The sequence below is a fragment of the Lepidothrix coronata genome, unplaced genomic scaffold (assembly GCF_001604755.1).
Source record: "Lepidothrix coronata isolate B3197 unplaced genomic scaffold, Lepidothrix_coronata-1.0 Scaffold30, whole genome shotgun sequence".
Taxonomy (NCBI): domain Eukaryota; kingdom Metazoa; phylum Chordata; class Aves; order Passeriformes; family Pipridae; genus Lepidothrix; species Lepidothrix coronata.
The window spans coordinates 6,004,346-6,030,565 of record NW_016690210.1 but is presented as its reverse complement, the minus strand read 5'-3'; the positions used below and the strand labels follow the sequence as shown (position 1 = coordinate 6,030,565).

Here is a 26,220-nt window from a genome sequence, read left to right as displayed (position 1 = left end):
TTAGATTACATTTCGAAGCTTCTGTGTACACTGAATTACTGGAAGAGAAATAATACTAGTGATTATTTATCAGCAAGGATCAGCATGAACTGCATCTCAGATCTGAGGAGATAAAAAATGACAAGTCTGGGCAGAGATAACTCTTCTGTGCTTTCTATATTACACCTCAGCATTTAAAGTAATATAAAGTGGCAATACATTTTTAGCAGAAAACCTGAGCAGTTGTATTATTTACTTTATCCTGTGTATCACAAAGAAAAAGTAGGTTATTTCAATAGTTTATATATATTTGGGTTATGAAAAATTATATGTAAAGATAGTAGAAACGCATTTGAAAGAGAACTATGGGCATGATTCAATGGTTAACTTATTTCCTAAATGAATGAGAAAGGAAACAGGTTGCTGCAAGCTTCTGCTCTCACTTCCTTATGAGAGAAGACATAGAGGCTGTCCCAGAGAGAGTGGGGCTGTTGTGCACACACATCTCAGGCAATCATGGGTAACTGGGTGGAGAATGAAGGACTGTCCATCTTTGTCGTTGTAAGTACAATTTTTATTGTGATTTGTGTCAAGTAAAAAGTTCTACAGAAAGTTGTGCTAAGCAGTTCTCACTGTGCCAGTGAATGATGCACCTGATTATGCTGAAACTAGGGCAGCAAGTGCAAGGAAATGCTTCAAGGGAATAATTTTTTCAGGAGCTCTGTCGGGTACCTCAGTTGCTGTAATCTTTACTGTTAACTGAAAAATGATTGTATATTAACTTTAATTTGCTTTATTAAAAATAGTTAAGGAAAACAGGTGACATTACAACTCAACTATGTGCACTTCAACAGAGAAAGCAATTACATCGACCACCTTTCCTTGCACTTTTGTAAATGAAAGTGGGTGCAACTGAAAGCACAGTGTCTTGATGGTACAAAATAAGATTTAAGAATTTAGAGCAGATTTCGTGAATCCTTCATCAAGAGAACTAGTATTTGAATTGAATTTGTTTACAGCTTGCATAGAGGGGCTGTGAAAGTAGGTTAAATTAATTCTGAGCAAAATTTAAAAGTATTGAAAATCCCAGCTGCATTTAAGAGTGCTAAAGAGTAAGCAGGGCAGTCCTCCTTGGAGAAAACTAAGTTGATATTTCAGTGGTTTTTTCACTTCACAGTGTGAAGTGCTATAGGTATACCTAAATACATATGCTATATGGAGATACACATATTAAATAACATATACAACACAAAAATGTAAGAGCAGGTGTTGTTGCCAAGTGTGCTTAGTAGATGTAAATGGTGAAAGGAAGAAAGAGAAGACATAGAACTTAGATATTTGTGGTGATGGAAATGTGAATATCTTTATTCGAAGGAGTATTTCTGCTGCTATGAAGAATCAATACTTTCATATTACGTTGTAGATGAGTAGCTCTAGTTTAGGAACATAACCCTGTAGCTGTGGCACTTCAGTGCTTTGAAAGGGAGTAACTGGATTTACTGTCACCTTCAGTGACTTGAGGAAGTTGAAACTGCCAAGAGGTGAATTTTTGCTTTTTCTTTTTCTTTTTTTTTTTTTTCCACCACCAGAACTGAAATATTGAAAGAATTAAGTAAGAGGCCTTTATTTTGTTCAAATAAGGAATTTGAGCTTAAAGCCTCAAAGCTGTAACAAGGTCAGCTAATAGGGAAGGAAACCTACGGAGACACTGACAAAACCAGCTAAAAGGGCAGATCACTGGAAACCTTACTGAAGGGTTCTGCTTTGGCCTCTGCAGCTTTGCTGCACACTGACCAGGTGCAGGGTTGTCCAGCGCTTGACAGAAACAGGACTGACACCATTTCTACAGATGTGCCTCAATAGAGCAGAAACATGTCAGCCTGAACCCCATCCTGTGCTGCCGCCACTGGCGCTGGGCAAAGAAACGAATGACTGCAACTCTACCCAAGCTGCCAGAGGGTGTCACAGTGTTTCCAAAGGATCCATGTTTCATATGAGTTAACACCCAGAAGAACTGTAAAAGACCACCAAGATGAGGCCAAGCATCTTGGTCTTTTAAATGCTTAGGATATTTATTTAAAGTCAGAGTGTGTGAGAGTGTACCCTGAGCATTTAATCCTGAGATTAATCCTGAGAACAAAATCCATGGTGTTTTAATGAGGACTTGGGGATTTCCTATATACTGCCTTACCCTGGTGGAAATCCCTTCATTTCCCAGCATTTATTTACATTTTCAAGATCTAAACTAGTCCTAAGTTTTTTTATAGTGTCAGTTGGGTCAAAACCACTAGCAAAATGTATTAGGATAACTCGGGTTAGCAGGGATGAGGGACTGTAACGTCACAGTTTCTGGAATCTTTAACTTCTAACCAGAGACTGAGTTTTCTCCCAGATCTCAAACTTTCTCTGTTTTCATGCACCATTCAATAAACCTACTTAGACAGAGTGTGCACTGATGCAGGTTTGTTTCAATATGGGATATGAAATCAGCCATCGAGTGCCAGGAGGGCAATTGCCCAGGTTCATGATGATCTTTTTGCCCAGATGGATCTATGAGTTGATAACTTGTCTTTTGCTAAAGAAACCAGAGAAAACTTGCACCATGACATGGGCAAGTGTGAGAAAATTCTGTAATACAGTTATGAGGAAGCCCGGTTTTGGCTAGTCTGCGTGCTACCAATATTTAATATTTCCTGATAGCTGATTTCAGGACCCTCAAAGCCTCCTCTTCAATTCAGCCCTAGGTGTAATTTAGGCTATCTGTGTTTAGATCTCAAGCTTCTTTGTCCTTTGTCACAGCTCCTAAGTCTTCCTCGTCCATAGGTTAATGTGCCTGAGGAACTGCCATTTGGCATTGCCTAAGGAACGGCAATTAAGTCCCGAACTTTTAATTGTGTTTGGAGATTCAACTACTCACAAAATTACTTAAACACCTGTAATATCATGGTCCTTTTGCAATTAACGTGTAAAGTCCTTGAGCTGTGCAAAAGTTTCAGCCACACATTGCTGTATTTTGGTTTATTGCCACTCCTGTGCCCTGCATGCACACATCAGAGCCTATTTACACCCGAAAAATTTCTGTCACCCCGATGAAACATTTAGACTCTGCAGAACACACCTCTGTGCAAACAGAAGCACAGGGAACTAACTGACCATTATCTAAGCTGCATAAATTCAGATGGATGATCTCTAAGAACAAACTGTAAGCTTCCTGTTTAATTCTCTTTCAGCTTGTGTGGCTGGGGTTAAATGTCTTCCTCTTTTGGTGGTACTATCTTGTGTATGATGTGCCACCAAAATTCTTCTACACCAGAGTACTCCTCGGCGTAAGTACAAGACATTATTATCTTGGCATAGACAGAGCACAGTGTTTTTGCCTAGTTCTACTTGATTGAAACCCGGTCAAGTGGCTGGAGCAGTAGGTTCATGTAGGAGTTAAAAGTCACATGCAAACAGATAACTGAATGCAGACAGATGTCAAGTGCTTCTGAAAAGAAAGCTGGTACACAAAATAGAGAGATCCCATTCCAAACATGCTTTCGGGTAGCTATTATGCTCCTGGTAATTAAAGTGAACATTAATTGTAGCTGCTTTATTAAGCAAAAGTTGAATAAAATATTGCCATTGAACTATTGTGCAATTATTTTCCCTTGCAATTATTTTTCAGAGCATGAATAGTTTACAAAGATATTAGCTCTGAAAAGCAATCATCATTCACATATTCATCAAACATCTGAATTACAGTCAAGTTGTGAAGTGATCCTGGATTCTGGGCTATTTAATATAATCCAGCTGGTTAATGCACCATTATATGTCCTACTAAAAACTTGCTTCCAAAGCTACGACGGGTCATGACCAATTGACAGGGAAAATTAATTTGTTCACATATTTTAAAACCCTGATCACAGACATAAAAATCAGCCTAAGCTTCAAATCACAGAGCACGGGGTTTTATCAAAGGTTTGCAAAGCCATGGTTTAATTCAACAAAGCATGAAATCTCATTCTGCATACAGCTTCAGATCTGTGTTCCAAATCCTGTCCTTTGCAATCGTGATGTAGTTGCCTTTGAAGTCACAGAGACCTGTGCTTGAACAAGTAGGGCTCAGTGTAACCCCAAGTCAGTAGCTGTGGTCTGAAACCTGAAAGGGTCCCAGTCCATGCAAAGAGAGCAAATATTTTCTTTTCCTTCTCTTCACTGTGTTTGGATTAATATGATCATAATTCCCTCATTTCAAACAGTCTTTGTTCAAAAATCTGAAATAATTTAGGGTGTGAAAACCAACATTAAGGAAACAGATTCCTAAAAGATGAGGCAACAAATTTCCTTAGACTCCCTTTACTGACAAAAGAGAACTTAAGCCACTTCCCTCATAAGCTGTCCATCTACCATAACCCCCAGTCAAACTGAAACAACAGCTGTGAGACTTTCTTTACACAAAACTCTACTAATGGTTTAGATTTGCATCTGTATTTGACTGTTAATTGCCAGACATGACAGGGAGCTTTTTATAAAACCATATTATTTGAAAACTGAAGGTGTCTGTCTGGAGGGACATGTTCTGCCTGCACGTGTCTCTGACTTTGCCAGAGCACGATTACTGCAAAATGTGATCATTCACGTTGTTAACATGAACTCTAGATCTCACACTCATTGTAAGTTGTGATATAATAAATAAATTAAATTTGTGCCTATCTGTGTCCCAGATAATGTCTTAGGCAGTGCATTTAATAACAGCCTCTCTCCAATTACAGCGTGCCTTGGCCCTTGCAAGGGCTCCTGCAGCTTGCCTGAATTTCAATTGCATGCTGATTCTGCTGCCAGTATGTCGAAACTTGCTCTCCTTCCTCAGAGGATCAAGTGCGGTAAGATGAAGAAAGTATTTCAAAATTTATGAAAGATATTAACCTGAACAGCCTTGCAAATATGCCGAGAAACTTTGTCCAAGTTCCCCAAATATACCACACTTTGGGGATGTCCTCTTTTATGAAGCAGATAAGCCTGGAGTTTTGCTTTGAGCAAGACTGAGGTCTACTGCCCATGGTGTATCCAGAGCTCTGTTGTGAGGTTTAGCCTTGAATTAGTCCTCTATTTTTTGCTGCCTCCTGGGCATGGTGCTGCCCTAGATGCAAAGTCCCTCTTTTGGCTGGCAGCGGCTGTTGGTGCTTACACACATTCATGTCGTTTGTCACTGATGCAAAACCCACTTAGAGAGGGAGATGTTAGCCCATGTCTGCCATCTCTCCATAGTCAGTTCCTAAGATCAATGTAGTTTTTCACAGACTATCAGAATGGGACTTTTTTTTCAGCTGGTTCATAAATTACATTCTTTCTGGTCTGAGTTGCATTTCCATCTCAGGATGAAACAGTTCACAGACTTTTGACATTTTCTAGCTCCCAAACGCAGATGTTACAATCAACACTAAGAAAAGCACAGGTGATTCTAAGTGACAGCTGGAGAGGCTTTCAATGATAGTACTGACTGTATCACACTACCAAAATCAAGACTTCAGGCTATTACGGCAGAAATTATGCAGACAATGATCCAGTGAGAAAGCAATATTCTCCTCAAGCTCATGAACTGTCCTTCCAAATGTATGATTCCTCCTTTCTTTCTGGCCACCTTAATATATACATGATCAACAAAAACAGTTTACAGAAGCTGGTTTTCATCTCTAAATCTAGTATGAATTCTTCCATGCCAATGAGACAGCCTGTGGGGACCGAAAAAGCAGAGCAGAAGAGGAAGTGGTAAAACAGATGCAGTGTTTCAAGAGTCCTTCATAAGGGAAGAGAGTGGGATGTGAAGTAATAAGAAAATAATCAGAGACAACCCAGGCTGTTCCTCCACCTAGTACATATATCCTGAAAATAAGTGTGGCTGAATAAATGAGATGTGCCTGCCACACTAAGCTCCTAAATTATGTTTAGGAGTAAGGTCAGTGCTCTAGACTTTCTAAGGCACAACACTTAGGAATATGAAGTTGGAACCACACACATAGGGTTTTCAGTTTTTTCCTATACTCCTTCAGATTCTGGGCTGCTACAAAAGCAGACAACCATACCCTCCATGTATGTAAAAGGAAAGAGAAGAGTAAATAAAACTGTAGGTCCAAAATTGTTCTTCCCCCTGAGATAGATCACCTAGTATCTGCCAAAATTCAGAGCTGACTCCCCAGGCTTCAGAAGTCAATGATGAACATAAATTTAGTAAGAAATAAGATTGCTATTGGACAAGGCAAATGCAACTGGAAAATGATGAGGTCAAGACCTTCTTGTGATTCCACAGAGGTCGATCTGAAAGCAGGTTGGGCAGAGATCTCCTGAGGTCAAAGCAGTGAAAGATCTGAAGATACTGAGAGATTACTGAAAGGCTAAAACCCGATTCCAAGCATTACGAGTTGTACTCCAGCTGAGACTTCATGCTACATTTTATTCTACAATCTTTTTAATTGTGTCTCAAGATACGGAGACAGCCAAATTTCTCCTGGCTGATATTATAGTCTACAGAAATCATTGCAAGAGCCCCAGAGTGTTTGCCTCTTGTGAGGAAATGTTTGTGTTAGTTTACAAAGTATTTACTTCCCTTGGTTTTGCAATCGGATATGTCTGTCTCGTATTGGCCTCATAAGCCACCAGCGTGCCTGTAGCAAATGTGGATAGAGCCTTCCCAAATCTTCGTTCGCGAAGCCTCGCCATGATGATGACTTCCCTTGGCCAGCCAGCAAACCCAATACAAAGCTACAACACATGATAATCATGCCTTCTATTGTGTGGAAACAGCAAATGCCAGCTTTACGGGAACTTAAAGTTCTAAGAAGACTCTCAATGACTGCAGCACAATTCAGATGGAGCCTGTTAGGAACCCACCATCATTCTTCATGAAAATATCATTCTGTTTTTCTTAAGAACCAAATTCTTTGGTTGGTGTTAGCAGAGATTTTTTCAGTCTGTTTCTTTTTGGGTTACTCCAACAGTAAGTTGTAAGTGAATTCCTGCAAGTACGCTCAGTATTTTGGGGAAGGAATCCCTTTGTATTACCACCATAAGTGACTAGCACATTTGGGATGGGAGCTCTCTGAGACAGTTATACCCAAACTTTGCAGTCCATTTCTACAGCATGAACCACAACTGTAGGATCCTGATGCTGAGTGACAACTTGAGAATCTGCCATGGTAGACTGTGATCCTTCCTTCTGTTTATAACCTGTAATTTAACACAGATAAGATATATATATTTGTCCTACTGGATGTTAAGTTTTTTCTCATTATAAAACACTTTGTTTCAGTGAGATATGCTGAAAAATAATCTGTTATTTCCATTTTCTGAAGTATGGGGTAAAATATTTTTGACTATATCTAGGAATTCTAGATTTCTCCTAGCAATGCCAGCAATTGTTGTGCTCGGGGTCACTGTTTTGGTCCCTGCATTGAAAAAGTTTGCACAGACAACACAAATAGTCTTCAAATATGTTTTTTTTTTTCTTCATACCTAAAGTGCTGCTCTACCCGTATCAGACGACAGCTGGACAGGAACCTCACCTTTCACAAAATGGTGGCATGGATGATTGCCCTTCATACTGGTTGGTACTCTAATTTTTCTTTGTAGCTTTCTTGCGCATTTTTTGCACAGAATCTAAGTAGGATGCAAGTTCTTAAGGATATGAGAAGAAACCTGATTTCATTAACCTAAAGAACTTAGTGTGTGCCAAAGCTTAAATCAGATTCCAAATATTTGTCAACTGGCAGAGAGCAAAAGATAACCAAGAAAGAATACTTTTATTTTGAACAATCAGCATGATTTATGGCAGTTTAATGAAGTGTATTTAGCAATGCCCTAAAAAATCCAGGTATCCTGGCTTGACTTCTTGTTGTTTAGACTTATTTCTTAGCTGGCATTTCTGAAACAAATAATAGAAATTATTTTTAAAAAAAAGGTATAAAAAATGTGGACTGGCCATGAAAATGTTTTTATTATATTTTATCTCTCATTTCCTAAATTAAGGGGTTTCTACCATTTGTTTTCCATCAAATTCCTCACTTCTCAGTGCAAGTACCTTGCAAATCACACATCCAAAAACAGTCCCTGTATCAGCACATTACTTGAGCTGAACAGGTTCCCTTTCTGAGCTGTGGTTGAAATCCGAGCACCACTTCACAGGAAAGGAGAAGGGTGATGCAGTCAACATCAGGCCACAGAGGAGGTCTGAAGCAGAGGAGGATTGTTTGAGGTTGTTTGATCTGCATCTGTTTTGAAGGTGAATAAGTATCTGCTTATATGAGAGGGGACAAATTTTGTAAAGCATTGTACAGTTTTACCCCTGCAATAACCTGTAGTAGAATTAGTGTGAAACATCTCAGCTGTTTTAGGTTTTTTGATGCATTCAACCCAGCAAGAATATTGTTATTGATTATTAGCATTGTAAAAGAACAAATGTGACCCCAAAGAAATCCAGATTCACTTTTTGGCACTTCTACATAAACCCTGGATGAGAATGATCCTGACAAATAATTAAAGACATTGTTGAAAACCTATGTTAAACAAAAGTGTGCTGGAAACTTCCCTTTACTTCTTACCCACGCAAAATTGGTAAACTTCAGGTGGTAAAGCTTTAACAGTAAAACACATCAGTGATCTGAAATTGTGACTAGGAGGGTGAGAATGGCAAAGGTCTAAAGCTGCAGTTGACAGACGTGACAATGTTTCAAATGTAACTCAAAACCATGAGTACTTGTGCTTAACGCTGATTATTCGTTTCCTGTCGCTCCCAGCAATTCACACCATCGCACACTTGTTCAACGTAGAGTGGAGTGTGCAAGCCCGTGTTGAAGAGAAAGGAACTCTGGCAGCTGCGCTGTCCAGCCTTGGTGATAAACCACACGAAAGCTACGTCAACTTTTTTAGACAAACTATTGGGGTACGTGAAATCAGGCTGTGAAATCAGTATTGTGTTTGTTTAGATGGTCACGTAAGACCAGAGTGCCTATTTCTGGTGTGCAAACTCCGGGTTTGGGCCATCTTGCAGCAAAACCTTGAATAATTAATTTCTCTATGTTTGTTAAGAATAGTGTTGCTAAATTTTGGTGGCACCTTGAACTTTTTCACCTAAGGATTTCAAGGTAGTTTAAAATTATTATGCAAAAACAAATATCCTGCAAAGCAGTCTTCTGACTGGAATGGGATTTTGGCATTGCTGGAATACAAATTCAAAGAGGGTGGATTTCAGACTTGTAACAAGGTACAGGGTTTGGTGAGTGATGCAACCCCTTCTTTAGACCAACATGTACATTTATTTCACAGAATCCTGTGGGGGGCCTATATGTGGCTTTCACGTACTTGGCTGGTCTCACTGGCGTTATCATCACGCTGGCCCTCATTCTAATCATCACATCATCCACCAAAACCATCAGAAGGTCGTATTTTGAAGTATTTTGGTACACCCACCATCTCTTTGTCATCTTCTTCATTGGCCTTGTCATCCACGGTGCTGGGTGAGTATTTGTGCTTATCACAAAATACGTGATAACTACAGTATTTTAATTTAAAGCCCTCTACACGCATGAGTATAGGATTTCAGTCTCTGAGCAGCAGTAATTTTTGGTGTGCCAATCAAAGTGATGGGCCAATACAGGCTCTGAGAGCCAAAAGGCTCTCAGTGATAGGTGCAACAAGCTGTCCACATCACATGAGGTTTTATGAGATTTTGGCAAACTGCTCACTGACACTGAGCTTTTTCTGATATCTTAATTGTAAAGCTCTTTTCCAAGGTTCCTGTTTCTAATTGTTAATTTGTTTTTCTCTCCTAAAAGGAATTGCATCACACACATGCATGTAAGGACATCTCAGTATAAAGATTACACAGAGTCTAGAATTTTGTTGGGTAAATGAAAACTATAGTAATCACAGATACAGAGTTATGTTTCAGATTGGATGAACTTTTAATATCAGCAGCATTTAAGAATAGATTTTTAGCTGCTGCAGCTCAAATACAGTAAGTTTTTCTAACATCCAAATGCCAAACATCTTTTTCCACTGTTTTCTCATTCCATATCTTCTTGTGAAATAGCTGAAAAGCCTTATGAAACAGTTTTAGCACCACACAGTTTTATCCCTTAGAAAAATGAACTTTAGTTCCATTTTGTAAAACCAAAGAACTTGTAAATAAAGAAAAAAAGAAAGACTCAAGTATCCAAGCCACATTTTGTAGTTCATAATTACACTACATTGTCCTTTTTAAAGGAAATTCTAGGTGCATTAGAAAGCATGTTTGAAAAATGCCCAGCGAAAACTGACTATTCAAAACCACTTCCTTTCATTCCAGTAATGCCATAAAAAAAGACAGAAATGAAAGCAAAACGAGAAGAACAAAAATAGAAGGCAGATGAGGATCGCCCCCAACTATTTGTGCATTCCAACTTTCAAAACAAGGAGAAGTTTTAAGCAGAACCTGCTGAAGGAAAAGAACAAGTGATTCATGTTTTCTGTAGCAAATATTGTAGAGTTACTGACACAACGTCCAAACTTGCCAGTAGCTACTACAGAATGCTGTCATAAAGAGGCACAGATGTCAGTTTATCTCAGGAGACAGAAGACTGTCACATGTATGTATATATACACATATGTATATATATATATATATTTACAGAAAACTGAACCAAATATTACTATTAGAATCAAAGGGACAAATCCTTGTCTGGTACAAGCTCTTATAGAACTTTTATAGCACTGATTTTTTTTGTGCATGAGTTATATGTCAGAGACGAATGTTCCCAATTTCCCATCTGTAAATGTAAATAGGAGAGAGTATAGAGGTGCAGTTCACTCTGCTATGGAAGCTAAAGAAAGACTTTCAGCACAAAAAAGTCATTATAAGGCTACACTACTGAAAGCTGAATTACAGTACCAGAAGAGTATCTACACTGAGTAATAAGGGAAAATAAGTTTTTCTTTCTCTTGCACAGGGTAATGACATTTTCAAACCTTGAACAGAGCATAGGGCAAGGCAAAAACTCTCAGGCCCCCTTTCCCTTAAGCAATGGGGTGAACAGAGGAGGAAATGGGCTCCTCCTGTTCTCATAACTCATACCAGAGGGTGGTTCAGCTGAACCCACTGTCATTAGTGGGGAAGTAAATTGCAACTGCTGATGTTCCTGCAAACTGCAACTCGTGATGCTCCTGGGACAGTGTCACTGCTTCCCTTTCTTTTCCAGGCAGGATATTAATCAAACCTTTAATGTGGAAGAGGTTCATTAGTAATATTTATGAGCAGAGTGATATCTTAATTTTCAAGAATGTACACAGGCTTTCTAATAACCCTCTGATAAATCTGTCAGCCAAAGATAGGCATGCATGTGACTTAGATACCATGGGAGTTTTTTGAAATATCAGAAATGTAGCCTAGTTCACAGACACTGAGCTAGAAAAGCAGAAAGGGAAGTCATGGAAAGAAGATATCAACAGAATTATATAGGCATAAAACTAAACAGCTTGATCAGAATCAGACTGTTTCTAGGGAAAATCACCAGATCTAATCTGAATTCCTCTATTATGATACTTACCTACTGATTACCATCATTTCTGGGACTCTCATATGCCCCTGAGGTTGGCAGAACTCCAGAGAGAGGCAGCAAATAGTGAACAAGATCAGAATACACTTTTTGCCCTCGAAACTGAAACTGTCTCTCACCACTAGTTCTGCCACTGGAAATACAACTGGATCAGTCAGAATTCTCTATAATAAAACAAACAACAACACGAAAAAAACCCTAACCAGACAAGACAATAGAGGCCAGATAATCAGCTGATACAAGCTGGTATAGCTGATATAGCTGCTTTGTGTAAGAAGCATCTGTGTTCGCTCACACCACCTGAATGGCTGCCCCACCGCTTTAGAGGGAGAGGAAGGGTCAAAGTAGGAATATATGTCGGAAAGGGCTCTCCAAATTTGTAAGATAATAGAAATAATCTCTGTACTGGTCAGTAGAAAATTGATTCCTTGTCCACTCCAGGTTTCGGGCTTTTTGATGGTTTTTTTTTTTTGTTGTTGTTTGTTTGTTTTTTGTTTGGGTTTTTTTTGTATTTGGTTTTTGTTTGCTTTTTTTATTTGAAAAAAAAGCAGGATAACTCAAAAAAGAAAAAAGCTCTCCTATTGTGACCACATCCTGGTAATGGCAATGGACAGAACTCTAATCTTGAAATCAGTATTTTCTCTCACAAACTTTCCTCCCCATTTTTATTTCTTTAATAGCAATTCTGTGGGTTGATTAGAGCACTAAAGCTGTATAAAAGCTATAGCAGTGCAGTAGTCCACAAGTCAATATAAATAGAGTAGTACATAAATAGAATAACAGTAAGGGACAGAAATCTTCATTGTAATTTCATTGCCTTAATGATCTTCACTTTTTTTCCAGGCGTATTGTACGGGGCCAGACAGCTGAGAGTCTGGCTGAACATAATCCAGAGATTTGCTACAAGAACTTCACTCACTGGGGGAAGGAAGGGGCTTGCCCAATCCCCCAGTTTTCAGGGAATCCCCCTATGGTAAGAAAAGTTGGCTTGAGTGTAAGTCCAATTGAAAATGTTTAGAGTTTACTCTTTTTCTTAAATAATATATGCACTTGCATAGAAAAACAGCCATGTAACCTCAGTGCTCTTCAGTGGCAGCTTTCCTTACATGAAGAAATAGATTTCAACACAATGGATGATAAGCAGAAGTAGACTACAGACAGACAGGCAGACAGACAGACAGGCAGACAGACAGGCAGATAGACAGACAGGCAACCCACTTTCATTGTGCCCTAAAATGAGCACAATTAACAGGCAAAACAAATGAGCAAATGGCATCTGAGTACTGTGTATCCAAAAAGTAACCAGTGTCTTCTGGGGTTTTCTAGAATCACAAAACAGATAGTTTTAGATTATTAATGAATCATTAACAGAAAATTAATGCCTCTGGAAATGTGACATTGAAACTTCAGCTTTTACTGACTAACCAACCTGGTTTTTCTTTCACATATCAGACTGATCTGTTAACAGAAACCACATATTTTCCTGCAGTAATACAGACCTGAGTCAATAATACATTCAGAGTTTTATTCCACATTTCAATTCATTACCTTATTTTTTAGACAGGGACAAAATTGCTTGTGGGAAAACACCTTGCTGTAACTCTGGTAGAAACTAAAAAGCCAGCTGTAACTCTCTGACCAGAATTTTGAAGGTGTCATATATCTTAAGGGTTCCCAACTCTGGCTAATAAAGAACCTAGATTACTTGAACTTCATTTCTGCTTGTAGCATTTCCAGGATTTGATTTAATCCAAGTTGCCATCTCGTTGAGCAGAAGGTGTCCCTGTCCACAGTAGGATGGTTGGTACTAGATGGTCTTTAAGATCCCTTCCAACCCAAAACCTTTCTATGATTCTGTGATTTTCATCACCTGACTTATTGTCTTCTGCTTACAGACATGGAAGTGGGTAGTAGGTCCCATGTTTCTGTACCTGTGTGAGCGGTTGGTGCGGTTTTGGAGGTCACAGCAGAAGGTTGTTATCACAAAGGTATGTGCTGATGCTACACCTAATACCAGGCAAAACACTACCATTATTTTCCAAATGGTGCAGCAAAGCCAGAGGCTCCTAAACAACAAAGTTGTCAGTGAAAGGCATGTTCTGACCGCTGGCATGATGCAAACCTCTAACATCCTCTAAAAGGGAGCAAGAGGAGGAAGTTTAGCTAAGGCACAGGACTGAATCTTAGGAAGGAGAATTTTCTTTGTATTGGGTGAAAAATTACACAATGCAGAAATTCAACAGACTTAAGAGTAATTTAAGATACAGAACAAATGACTTCTGAAAATGAGAGTTAAAGGGTGACTATTTTATGCCCTCAAATCTAATGCTGAGCTTCCATTCCCCATGATGTGTTGCAGAAATACTAACCCAGGTTCTGTAAGTCTGACAGTTAAATTAGCAAGGCACTAAGCCTAAACATATAAAAACTACCCTGGCCCTTCCCAGTGTAACTTCCTCACATGACACTGTGCTGCATCTTGAGGACACACCCTGTTCAAATCACAGTAGGGTTTGGGGAATGACATTAGATGTCTCTACTGTGCTCTAGAACTATGCTGGCATGGGTGAAGGTGCCTATATACTCATGTGCTTTTGGTAATTTTACCAAAATATCTGTGAGCCATTTCTACACCATATGTCTGTTGTGTCTGTTTAGTGCCTGTCAGCAAAAAATTTCTTCCATAGCTGTAAGCACTGTTATTAATATCTACATTAGCAGATAGAGAGGCTTGATTCTCCCTCTTGCAAATATCTTTTGAAAAATGAAAATAACTTTGGTAAACAACTTTAGAATTAAAAAATCACAATGGCAGAATTACTAGCAATTACTAGCCTTGCTTCTAGAATATTGCTTCTGTTTATTCTCGGCTAAAAAATAGCCAAGATCCCACCCAACAATAATAAGACAACATCAGTTTCCAGTGGTTTTGCCAATCCAATTCCCTATCTGCATGATAGCTCTATGTTTTCTCCCCTTTGTGTACAGTCAGGTCCATTAACAATGTGCTCTGTGCAACTGTGTAAGGTGCATCTGGAATTAACAACCTGCACATGTAGATCTGGTGATGTGTTACAAGATGTGCTAGTCTGGCCTGTCCCATTTGGAGGGACTCCAAGCATGGTGTGAAAAACTGTTTCAACCAAAAAATCAGCATCTTCTCCAGGCTTTCATCTGGCTGTCAGTGCTGTTCCTCACTTTCAGTTCCACTGGGAAGACAGTTTCACCTGCTTCCCTTGCTCTCAGAGCAGAGGATGATGACAGTGATGGAAGATGTTCGTACATCCAGTGAACAGCGAACCCAGACATCTTTTCCTGTTTTTCTCCCTTGTCCTTCTCAATGCAGGTGGTCATTCATCCCTTCAAGACAATTGAGCTCCAGATGATGAAAAAAGGCTTCAGGATGGAAGTTGGACAATACATTTTTGTCAAATGTCCAGCTGTGTCTAAACTGGAATGGCATCCATTTACATTAACCTCTGCTCCAGAAGAGGATTACTTCAGCATTCACGTCCGTATTGTGGGAGACTGGACAGAGGGCTTGTTCAATGCCTGTGGATGTGATAAACAAGAATTCCAGGAGGCATGGAAGCTGCCCAAGTATGTACAAAGAATCTCTGTGGTAAAGTTAACAAATTTTTGTTAACTAAATTTTGCTCAACCAGTTTGGTGACACCAGCAATAAAACCTTAACTACTTCCATCACAGACATGGGCCTTAAGTAGCTCTTCACAGTTTCTTCCATCAACTCCACCTCTCCTTTTGCTGACTAGTATTCAGTCCAAATATACATTGTAGCAGACAAATACCTTTTTGCTGTTATTTTAAATGATGTTAATAAATATTCACTATTGATTTGTTGAGCATACTTTCAATTTCAGGATAGCTGTGGATGGCCCCTTTGGAACAGCGAGTGAGGACGTGTTCAGTTATGAAACTGTTATGCTTGTGGGAGCTGGAATAGGGGTCACCCCCTTTGCATCTGTGCTCAAGTCTGTGTGGTACAAATACTGCCACGATGCAACCAACTTAAAACTCAAGAAGGTATGTGTTCTCAGCCCCAGAACCCATGTAATTATTCATGGGCCAAGAGCCCAAATCAAAATAGGAACAGCAATGGTGATCTGGCTCCAGATATACATGAGTCCTAAAAGAAGAAAGAGTCCAGTTGCCTCACAAGGTTAGCAGGAGGGATCAAAAGCAAAAGCATAATGAAAGGAGAAATAGCCCATGAGCAAATGTACACACCGACTGTGGCCCTGGGGATTTCCACTTGCACTGGAGATGGTGTTCAATCTCCTCGAGGAACACAAAGTCTGAGGCACTACTGCAGCCTGGGCAAATATTGCATTCCTTCCTCAAGCACTAAGAGAAAAACTTTTCATCAGTGGCAGAGCAAAGCTACCATCCTCCTCTCCCCTCCTGCCCCTGGAAACTCCCTGTGCAAAGGTGTGGGGTCACATTTTGCAGTTATGGTCCTATTCAGAGAACAGAACTGGTTTTGTTATCTCCTTTATCTTGCCTGCCAGCATACAGAAAGAGAGTTCACCTCTAAATCATTTCTTTATGTACTAACAAACTGTTTTACAAGGAGGTAAGTAGGGAAACATTGTGAACTAAAAATGTGGAAGAGAAATAGAAAGATATTTCCTTGTTCTTGCAGTCAGTCATTCAGCTTTACAACCCTCCCAGCATTAAAACTCCTGAACAGACTCAACAGCATCCTACCCATCTACTGAAGTGGTCAGGACAATTTCTACAAGAACTCCACAACCCTCACTCTGTCAGCAGATACAAACCCAGAATCCAGAAGTGCCTATGTCCTCTGACAGCTCACTCTTGTCTCTTCCAGATTTATTTTTACTGGCTTTGCAGGGACACTCATGCCTTTGAATGGTTTGCTGACCTCTTGCAGTCACTGGAGGCCCAAATGCAGGAGAGGAATAACGCAGATTTTCTCAGCTATAACATCTACCTTACAGGCTGGGATGAAACTCAGGTAAACACACAGTGGAAAATATCACTTCCACATCCACTGGCGTTAATCTTAGCAAGTCTGTTTTGATAAATGTTCAAATGGTCTTTTATCCTGGGCATTCATCTGTCTCTCAGAGGTTCTGAATGCAGACAGGTATTATCCATCAGGAATTACATGGGATCAGCAACTACTGTGCACTCTGACATCCTATCTGGTTTATTCTGGCTGTGCAATGTGGGAAGCAGGCTTTCCTCACAGCAGCAATGTCAGCTGACCATGAAAGTATCTCTAAAACAGTTAATGCTGCCTAAAGCATATAATTAACAGCATTTGGGACCAGAGAAGCTAATGCACAAAAGGTGAACATTAGCAGCATATTTGTTTCAGGACTCTCATGAGTTCCCTATCTGGTCCCACACTTGTAGATTGCTGTGAGGGTACAAAGGAGCAGCCACTTGAGAATGTGTGATGAGTCGGGAGACTCTTACTTTTAGTGAGGTTTTATTTTAGTTACATCTCACTGTTGCAAAATTCACCATATGCCTACAGTGTTGTGGCTCAGCTGGACAGAGAGGGAGGTGGAGGAGCAAGGTAGGATGTTATCACATGTGCAGTGTTAAAAAACAGGAAGGGAAGAAGAAAAGTCCCACAATTTTTGCTTGGGGAGAAAGTTACCTGTAATACTTTTTTTTCCTCACATAAAATCTCTGCAGAACTCTACAGGGCCTGAACTTAAGCCCTTAACCACATCTTCTCTTCCTGGCTTTACTTAACTTAGCTTTACTTTACTGTAACTAGGTGACAGTTACACAGGCAAGGCCTCATATGGATCAAACCTTCCAGAGAGCAAACTGGCAAGACTTCATTGCAGTCAAGATAGTTTTATTATTGTCCCTGAAGGGAAAGTTTTGTTTTAATTTGCAGCTCTATTTTAGAGTTCTTAAACCAAAACAGTTCATTGCAAAAGAAATTTAATTTGTGATCAATGCTTCATAGCTTTAACTTTTGAGATCGCCCAATGTGGGGAAAAGGAATGGGTAGACACTGATAGTCAGGACTTTATGAATGTTAGCTTTCCTTTCAAAACCCCATAAATTCCATATTCTTGGTTGGGAAATAATTCAGTCAAATTGACATTCTTATTTTTTTTTAACAAGACGTGATGCTGCCATATCTACCTCTGTCTTTACACTGTCCTTTGTGTTTCATTTCCCACAGGCCACTCACTTCGTGGTGCATCATGAAGAAGAAAAAGATGTGATTACAGGCCTTAAACAAAAAACCTTATATGGAAGACCTAACTGGGAAAATGAGTTCAAAACTATTGCTGAGCGGCATCCTGGGTAAACCTGTGCAAATTTATAGTGTCTAAGGACTTCCTCTATCTTAATGCCATACAGCACAATCTTGTTCCTTTGGCTGATAAAGTCTGAGGAGCAGGTTTTTTTTCTAGCAGTCTCCAGGTATCTTCTATTCTCTTTTCAGCAATGAACATGATCTATGATCTTGACCAAAGTGTTTTGACCTACAATTTAAAAAAAAAAAAAAATCATCCTTTTTTGGTCAGGTACTTCTTGGAGTGTATAATTACTAGCAGAAGATTTAGGAAAAAAACATAGCCCATCATTTCAGCTGAAGTAAATAGGAATGAGAAGTGATGTCTAAATACCTCCAAAAAACACTTTCTACTTCTAAAAACAAAACCTGAATATGGATGACCTTTAACTAAGCAGCTAAAATTAGTAGGAAAAAACCAGACAGCTCCTCTTTTGTGCCATAAGATCTTTGAAGCTCTATTTCCTTGATCCACTGAGGTTGATAAAGCTGTTTTCACTGACTTCTGCTGAGTTAAGATTTAGCCCACCATTATTTTAGAAGCAGCAGTAAGTTTTAAGGGGTTACAAATTTTAAGAAAGAGACATCCAATTCTACTTTAGTTCCTGTAACTGAGAAAAAAAAAACCCTTGCACTATAGAACATAAAAATTATCTACATGAAGAACATCCAGCTGCTCCATACCTAGTTTCTGACTATATTTTCATTTTCTTAACAGCTCCAGAATAGGTGTTTTTCTCTGTGGACCTGAGGGCCTAGCTGACACACTCAACAAGCAGAGCATAAGCAACTCAGAAGCTGACCCACGAGGAGTACACTTCATTTTTAACAAAGAAAATTTCTAGCTCCTAAGCACGTGAGAGTCATTTCAGCACAAAGACTGGAGGTGTTTTTCTGTTTGGATTCTGGGAGGGACGGCCCAGCTTCTAATTTCAGCTACACTAACACAAATCCCCTTGCTTCTTGGGAATTACTTTGGCGCTGTGGTAGAGTAAAAGAGTCAAGTTTTACCTCAGGGAAGTTTGCACTGCCTTCCACGTGCTGGCTATTTAGTAGAAATCTATTTTCTTTGTCTGTGTGAGGGGATTTCCCCTCAATTAACTGCCTTTATCCTCCTATTATTCGTCATGACTGCTGAACAGTCTGGGCTGCCATACGCATTTGGGAGCCAATTCACACTGATAAAGCTTAATGCTATTGAACAATAAAACATTCTAGCATAATGCTTGCAATTGGGAGAGAGCTTATCCTGGCTGCAGCCGGTCCCTGAAGCAAGGGAAGTTGGGGAAGGGTGGCTGGGAAAGTTAGTTCCTTACTAGAGGAAAACTCTTCTGCGCACCAGTGTCTTCCAGGCCTCCAACATAAGCCTTAAATGCCCTGTCCAAGAGAGAATGCAGGCAGCTGAAAAGCAGCTGCTTCTCTTTAGGGAAGTGGACAACTGGAAAGGAACCACCTGGGCTCCTGAGGACCACCCCAGCTGCAGGGGTATGACGAGGACAGATTCAACCCCAGTCCCACACCTGGCAGATGAGCCATCGCTTGGCTGCTTTGAACGCTCAGTGTCACTTCTTCAGATTCACGGTGCAGGGATCCAAACAAGAAGAGGTTTTGTGTTTTCAAGACTGCCATTTCTGATTTTCAAGGCTGAAAAAACTTGTTGTTAAATGATTTAATGGCTATTTTTCTGAAGCACTCTTAAAAGCACACAGTGCTTTTGGCCCTGTTGCTCAGCTGTTCCTCTTTGGTGGTGAAAAAGGCTTGAGAAAAGAACGATTACTTTATTCACAGCTACAGAATAAGTCTCCCATACACAGCACAGTACTTCTGTGGGTACACTACAGGTAGCAGGTTCTTAAAAACAACAACAAAAAGAGAACTGAAAGTTCTAATAGCAGTAGAAAAGGAACAAAAAAAAAGATAATAAAACCAGAAGCATAGAAAAAACATTGAAAAAGCAAGACCAAAAAGCCTTGAAAAAGCCCCAGTTTAGTATACTATCAGTCTTCTGTTGCCTAAGCAGTTGCCTGCTTAGTGATTTTTAAACTCCACAGCCAAGCCCTGTGATAGTTCCTACACAGCACAAGACCTTGCTGACGGGTTCTTACAGCCACAGAAGAAAGTGGTGGTCTCCCTCTGCCATTTCAGAAAAGTTTGTGAAGCCATCTGTTTGCATGTGGCATATTTTACACCTCATCTTGCCAGACAGGATGTGTTCTCCATCTACATCAGTTTTAAATGTTATCGAAGCTCTCAAAGCTGCTTCAGAAAGACAACCTACCAGTTCCTATTTATTAATATCAGTTTTTGACTAATGTTGGCATGGATCAGCTCTTGGTGCAGAATGTTACACTTCTTTCCCTCAGAAAGGCCATATTCAAATCCACATAAGTCTGTCTGAAACACACCTATTAAATAATAGTAGAATGTAAGCAGAACCTAAGAAACTTCTTCTGTAGAATGAAAAATATTGCTACTGAAATATAATAAGGGTCTCATCCTATGCAGAGAGTACTGAAATATTTGCCTTTGATTTTAATGAAAATGTGATCAGACTTTTATACTCTTAGGAAGCGAGCAAAGAGGAATCACAAGGGTTCTAATGGAGACAGCATATTTATCATATGAAGAGTCTTGGAGGGGTGTATTTTAATTCACCCATTAATTTTCTAAACATTTCATTGTTTGTTCTTAAAAGGGAACTTTTCTTAGTCAGTCATTTGCAATGACACTCCCTGACCTGCTGCACACTTGTACCAGGGTTTGTTTGTCGCCTGAAACTCAGAAAAAGTAATTCTGTGTTTGTTAATAAATCACCATCATCCTAAAACATATAAAAGAATAAGCAAGTGAGAGCTTCTCAGTTTCTTTCAAAAGTTTGTTATATTCCTGCTAAAATAGCAAGCCATGCATTATCAGTCATAGTCTGAATATGAAGGGTTGTTTATATCTAGGATACATGAGTGAAACAGTACTGAAATACAAATATAAGAACCAAACTAGCTTGTCCTCGGGGCAGTGGGCTACAGGTGAGCCTAAAGGACAGTCCTCCTTTGTGGCCAAATGCCACTGCTTGCAATCTGACCAGATTTCAGTTGGGGCTCTTGCCGAAAACTTCCTCCTTCCGCGTGTTTGTGGATTTTCTCTCTTGGTGGCAGGGAAAGGGATCACTTTCACAATAAACTGATTCTTTTGCTGTCGGCTGATTCTTTTGACTCCAAAGGGCCTGCCCTGGAAACAAAGGGTGGTCTCTCACCTTTGTTTGAGAAACATGGTATTATTCAGCAGTTTAGCCAAGGCCATCTGGCACCATGACCCTGCTGCAGTAGCACCATCAGGGTGTTCTGAAAGGCAGGGCTGTCTCAAGGTTGGTTCTGTGGACCCCAAGGTGAAACAGCGTTAGTGGGGTGGCACTGAATGGTTGAAGGCAGGACTTGAGGGAGCTCCATGTTTCACTGATGAGAGTCAATTGCCACCACAAAACTCTTCCTTCCATCATTATTAAGTTCCTAATTTGTTGGGTGACAAAGTAAATGAGCTATTGTACTTGCTCTGGCAGAGCTCTGCCACTGTCCACACCCACCAGGACCTCTGGGAGCCCTCCAGTATCACCTCCATTTCCAGTGGAATCTAAACAACACAAGCAGCTCTCCCAGTAAGACTGTCCTTTCACAGTAACCTTCAATCTTAGCTCTGCCTCATGGGCAGGGATGACTCTAAAAGAGGTAAAACACCATCAGTGCAGACAGGAGTGCAGTCTGTGTGACACATGTTGTTGAACTTAGGCTGTACCTGAGTTTACAAACTGGATTGACATCTGATCTGCCCTTCAGTTCCAAAAAATTTGCTATTCAAATGAAAAATGACCTGCTGAGGGCAAGAAAAGCCAGTTGTTGGACTATTAAAATAACCTTAAACTAATGGAAGCAATTACAAGTTCAGTTCAAAGTGACTGGAGTTGGCCTCACTTATAGCCTCAGCCTAGCATGTTTCCTTCCCTTGTTATATATTTTCTATGTCTTCCCATATGTATCATCCAAAATAACCAGTTAATCAATTCATTAATATCCTTGCTCTCCAGTCCATTGTAATTAACCTCACAGTTAAAAAGACCATGATCCTCTGGGGTGCCGCGCAGCTCTGGTTTCTATTGGCCTCATCTTGATTTTGGAAAGTGGAAGAGGGCTTTGGAGAGGACATGGCACTGGGCCATACTCAGACAATGTACTCAAACAAAACCTTCATCTGTACTGGGTCTCATCTAGTCCTCTTTCCTTCTCTGGTACCTACTTGCAAAGTGTGCACATGGGCAAATGAAATCCAAGTTTTCCTACGCTAAAAATGCTACTCTGCCTGCTCACCATCATGGTGGGGAAACCACGCTGATTACAAAATAGGTTTTCCTCTGAAATCTTGTAAGACTTTCTCTGCTGTGTGGGGATTTTCTGCGTTTCAGTTCTCGAATGTTGGGTTAAACTAAATTAGAAACAGAAAGAAAAAGCTGCTTGTGAAACACAAGTAATTTTTGAAAAAAAAAAAAAGAATGTTAATGTCTCATTATGGCACTTTTTCTGAGGATCTTGCTCTATTGTGGAGTGTTCTTAGCAAGTTAATGTTTACTGATTATATTTTTTCATCTTACAATGAGTTTTTTGTAGAATTCAGAGCCAAGTGTTAGCCCTGACACCCAAACACATGGTTATATATGCTCAAAGGAAGTCAGGAGCATACATGAAGATGCTACGGTTCTAAGTGCTGGCAGGATCAAGATCCTCATGCCTGACTGTGTAAAACAGTGTCAGTTCCACAGACAAGCCAGAGCAGTTATTTGTCATGAACCAGTCATTTGGTTTTGCATTTGATACAGACCTTAGCAACCCACTGGTCTCATTTACATTCACTACATACCAACCAGCTCAGACCAGCAGTTAAATTAATCACGATAGAGTGCAAAAGTGTTGAAAGACTTGATTAAAGATTGCAAGTGCTTTCCAGTCCAATTTTGCACCTCTGCTGGCCTCATTCCCTCCCTTTCTACTGGTACTTTTCTGCCTGGCAAACTGGTGCATTTTTGCCCAGACAGCTACTCTGGATTTCTCTCTGTTCATTTCTTCTACCAACTGCTGCTGTCCTCCCTTCACTTACCCACTCCTTCCTGCTCCCAAGCTCTGCAAATTTCCTAAAAATCTCTGACTCCCATGTCTTTTTGCCAATGTTGTAAGTGCTTGTGCCCAATGCAAGTTCAGGCACAAGAGGCACTCTCAGCTCCAACCACTGCAGTGCACATCTCATGTAACACCTCCCCTGTGACTACAAATAGACCAGGGGTGTAGCCACCCTTGCATTGCCAAAATGGACTGTTTTGGTCCTCTCCCATAGTATTTTCTCCTTCTGCTTAATGATTTTAATTTTAAATTCTGCAGTGAAAGAAATTTAGGAGCTGCTCTACTCTAGGTTTTCAGCACGTGTCGAATAATGTACATTTATCCTGCAAAGAAATACCTCCATTTGACCCTGTATTTCATTTGCCGTGTTCAGAAATGAAAGAAATAGCCAAAAAACTCACTACCCCCAAATACCTATCTACCTTGCTGAGAATTATTGTATAGAGAGGGAGAGAATGGCTGACCAACGGGGAGCCAGACCACCTTTATCCCTTGGAAATGATGTTTTATAATTCTGGAAACAATTTACAAAGCAAGGGCCCCTGCAAATAACCTTTTGGATTATTTTGTTTTGTACTTGTAGGTCAACTGGTGTTAAGACCAGAAAACATATAAATACCATTCAGCATAAGTTTTATGGTCTCCAGGGCAAAGGGATTGCAGAGATAACTTTGGACACCTTTGAAGTAAGGTGTAGATTCTTCTTATGCTGGTTTTGTCTTTTTGCACTCCTGTGAGCTAGACTGAACCATGCAAAAATCTGGGGTCTGCTCTGTGGCTCTGTAAAGTTTCTCTTTGAATGACGGAGAGCACTGAGAAAACTCAGGTGGAGTTTTCCTGGGTGCAGAAATGACATAGGGAAGAACTTGGACAAGGTAACTGCCATTATCTCTTTGCAGTTAATAGGGCAAAATGTAGCTGTCAATACTGCTGTTAATAGTAGGGCATTTTGGCATAGCGAGTGTCCCGTTTCACATCACAGACTCTCCACCAATACAGACTAAAGATATTTCTACCTTACAGTGCCATAGAGCGAGGACATAAGTGAATATCCCTGCAGGATGACCCAATGCTGGGCCAGTTCACATGAACAGCTACTTAAGGAGTTTCTTCTGTGGTTTTATCATCCTCTCTGCTTTTTTCTCTTACTTCCCCTTCGTCTGTGACAACCAATGCTAGCTCAAGCCTGTTTTCAGGTGGTGAATTCACTCAAACCCTCTGAGACCTTACCCTTGCTCAGATAGCAGCAAGGAAATAATCAGCAAAGACAACAAACTGTGAGAAACACTTTCCCTGAGGACACAGAAAAAGAACCCTGTAGACCTTCAGCAGCTATCTTCTGCCTCAAAATTATGAAAGTTTCTCTCATCTGCTAACAATTTGTGTGATACTGTCACTGTAATAGGGCAGCAAATGGTGAAGTAAATATGTGGATTATGGTCCATCACTGTTGTCCATCTCAAATGCATAAACTAAGAACTTGATAGCAAAAACCTAATGCTACAAGCCAAAAGAAATAATTATAAAAACAATGTGTAAAAGAGAGCAATGAGTTGCAATAAAATACTGCTTACAGAACACCCCAAGCTCTTCTCTGGGATGACCATAGTGATGTGAGTGCTGGCCTGAGCATTGCATTACATTATTGTATTGTAATACGTCAGTGCACTTACAGCATTTCTCACTCTTCCTTGTTGATAGCCCATAAGAAGACAATGTCCTGTTTAAGCCCCTTAATGCACTGATGTATTCTATAAGTACCTGTATGCTCTAAATCCTTCTAGGTTGGTGGGGAGGTTTACTGTGAGTTAGCAGGGCACAGGTATCGGTGACAGATTTGAGATAAGATCTCTGTAGCAACATTTGGAGAGGGCATCTTGAAGCTGGATGAAAAGCAACAGTAGTCATCAGGGAAATAGATGATCATAGAATCACAGAACAGCCTGGGTTGGAAGGCACCTCAAGTATCATCTAGTTCCAACCCTCTGCCGCTGGCAGGGACACCGAACACTAGACAGGTTGATCAGAGCCACATCCAACCTGGTCTTGAACACTTCCAGGGATGGGGTATTCGCTGCTTCTTTGGGCAACCTGTCTCACTACCTCACCACTGTCGTAGTTAAGAATTTCTTCCTAACAACTAATCTCAACCTACTCTCTTTCAGTTTGAAGCCATTCCCCTTTCTCCTGTCACTACATGATCTTGTAAATAGTTCCTCTCCATCTTTCTTGTGGGCTCCCTTCAGGTACTGGAAGGCCACAATTAGGTCACCCCGAAGCCTTCTGTTTTCCATGCTGAACAATCCCAGATCTCTCAACCTTTCCTCATGGTAGAGGTGCCCCATCCCTCTAATTATCTTGGTGGCCTCCTCTGGACTTGCTCCAACAGGTTGATGTCCTTGCTGTGTTGAGGACCCCAGAGCTGGATGCAGTGCTCCAAAGCAGGGTCTCACCAAAGCAAAGCAGAGGGGCAGAATCACCTCCTTTGAACTGCTGACCATGCTGCTTTTGATGCAGGATATGGTTGACATGATGACAGATACTATATGAGTCTTAGCTTGTGAGACTGGATAGAAAAAAAAAAGCATCCCCCAACTGTTAATGCTGCATGAAAAAATCTGCATTTCTCAGACACAGTGAGGGGGTGATAGATACAGGCAACTTACTACTAGGAAAATTTAACAGGAACAGTTGCTTTTATGTAAGCAACAGAAACCAGCCCCAAAACCAAGAATATTATGAAAGTCCTCATGTTACTTTCAAGTCATTTCCAAACACTAAGATCTAACCCATTAAGATGGCCACTTCCCCTTCAGAAGTAACAGATGTTCCCTCCTTATTTAGCTAATGTCCACAGCCATTTAATTTGTTTCCCTTCTCCCCCTACCAGTGGATAAAAACACTGTTCATTGCCAGGTAATGGGGACAGCTTTTGTATTTGGTAAACTCATAAGGCAGTGGTATCACCAGAGAAAATACTGGTGGGGTGAGCAAACTGCTGCCTTACATGCCAGGTAGGTATTTACTCCTGCAGAGGAAAGTGTCAATGGGAAAGGTCACCCAGGACTTTGCACATCTTGTAAATGCCACAAGCTGCAAAGGGAACCTCTCACCTTGTTTGTCTTGTTCTCCACCCAACTCAAGAAAACTCTCATCTTTTAAAATACTAACAGAAACAATTTTTTGCTAATACAACATG

General features: G+C 40.3%; 1 protein-coding gene across 1 annotated transcript; it reads left to right on the top strand.

Moving 5' to 3' along the window:
• The first annotated feature begins 434 nt into the window (after window positions 1–434).
• Window positions 435–21,056, top strand: LOC108495398 (cytochrome b-245 heavy chain). The gene is made up of 13 exons (XM_017811067.1): window positions 435–540; window positions 3,210–3,305; window positions 4,734–4,844; window positions 7,477–7,561; window positions 8,751–8,896; window positions 9,280–9,470; window positions 12,390–12,519; window positions 13,442–13,534; window positions 14,893–15,146; window positions 15,428–15,590; window positions 16,399–16,545; window positions 17,743–17,867; window positions 18,578–21,056. Exons 1-13 carry the CDS (start codon window positions 496–498, stop codon window positions 18,702–18,704), a joined length of 1,713 nt encoding a protein of 570 aa, XP_017666556.1. The 5' UTR covers window positions 435–495; the 3' UTR covers window positions 18,705–21,056.
• The last annotated feature ends 5,164 nt before the right edge of the window (window positions 21,057–26,220 follow it).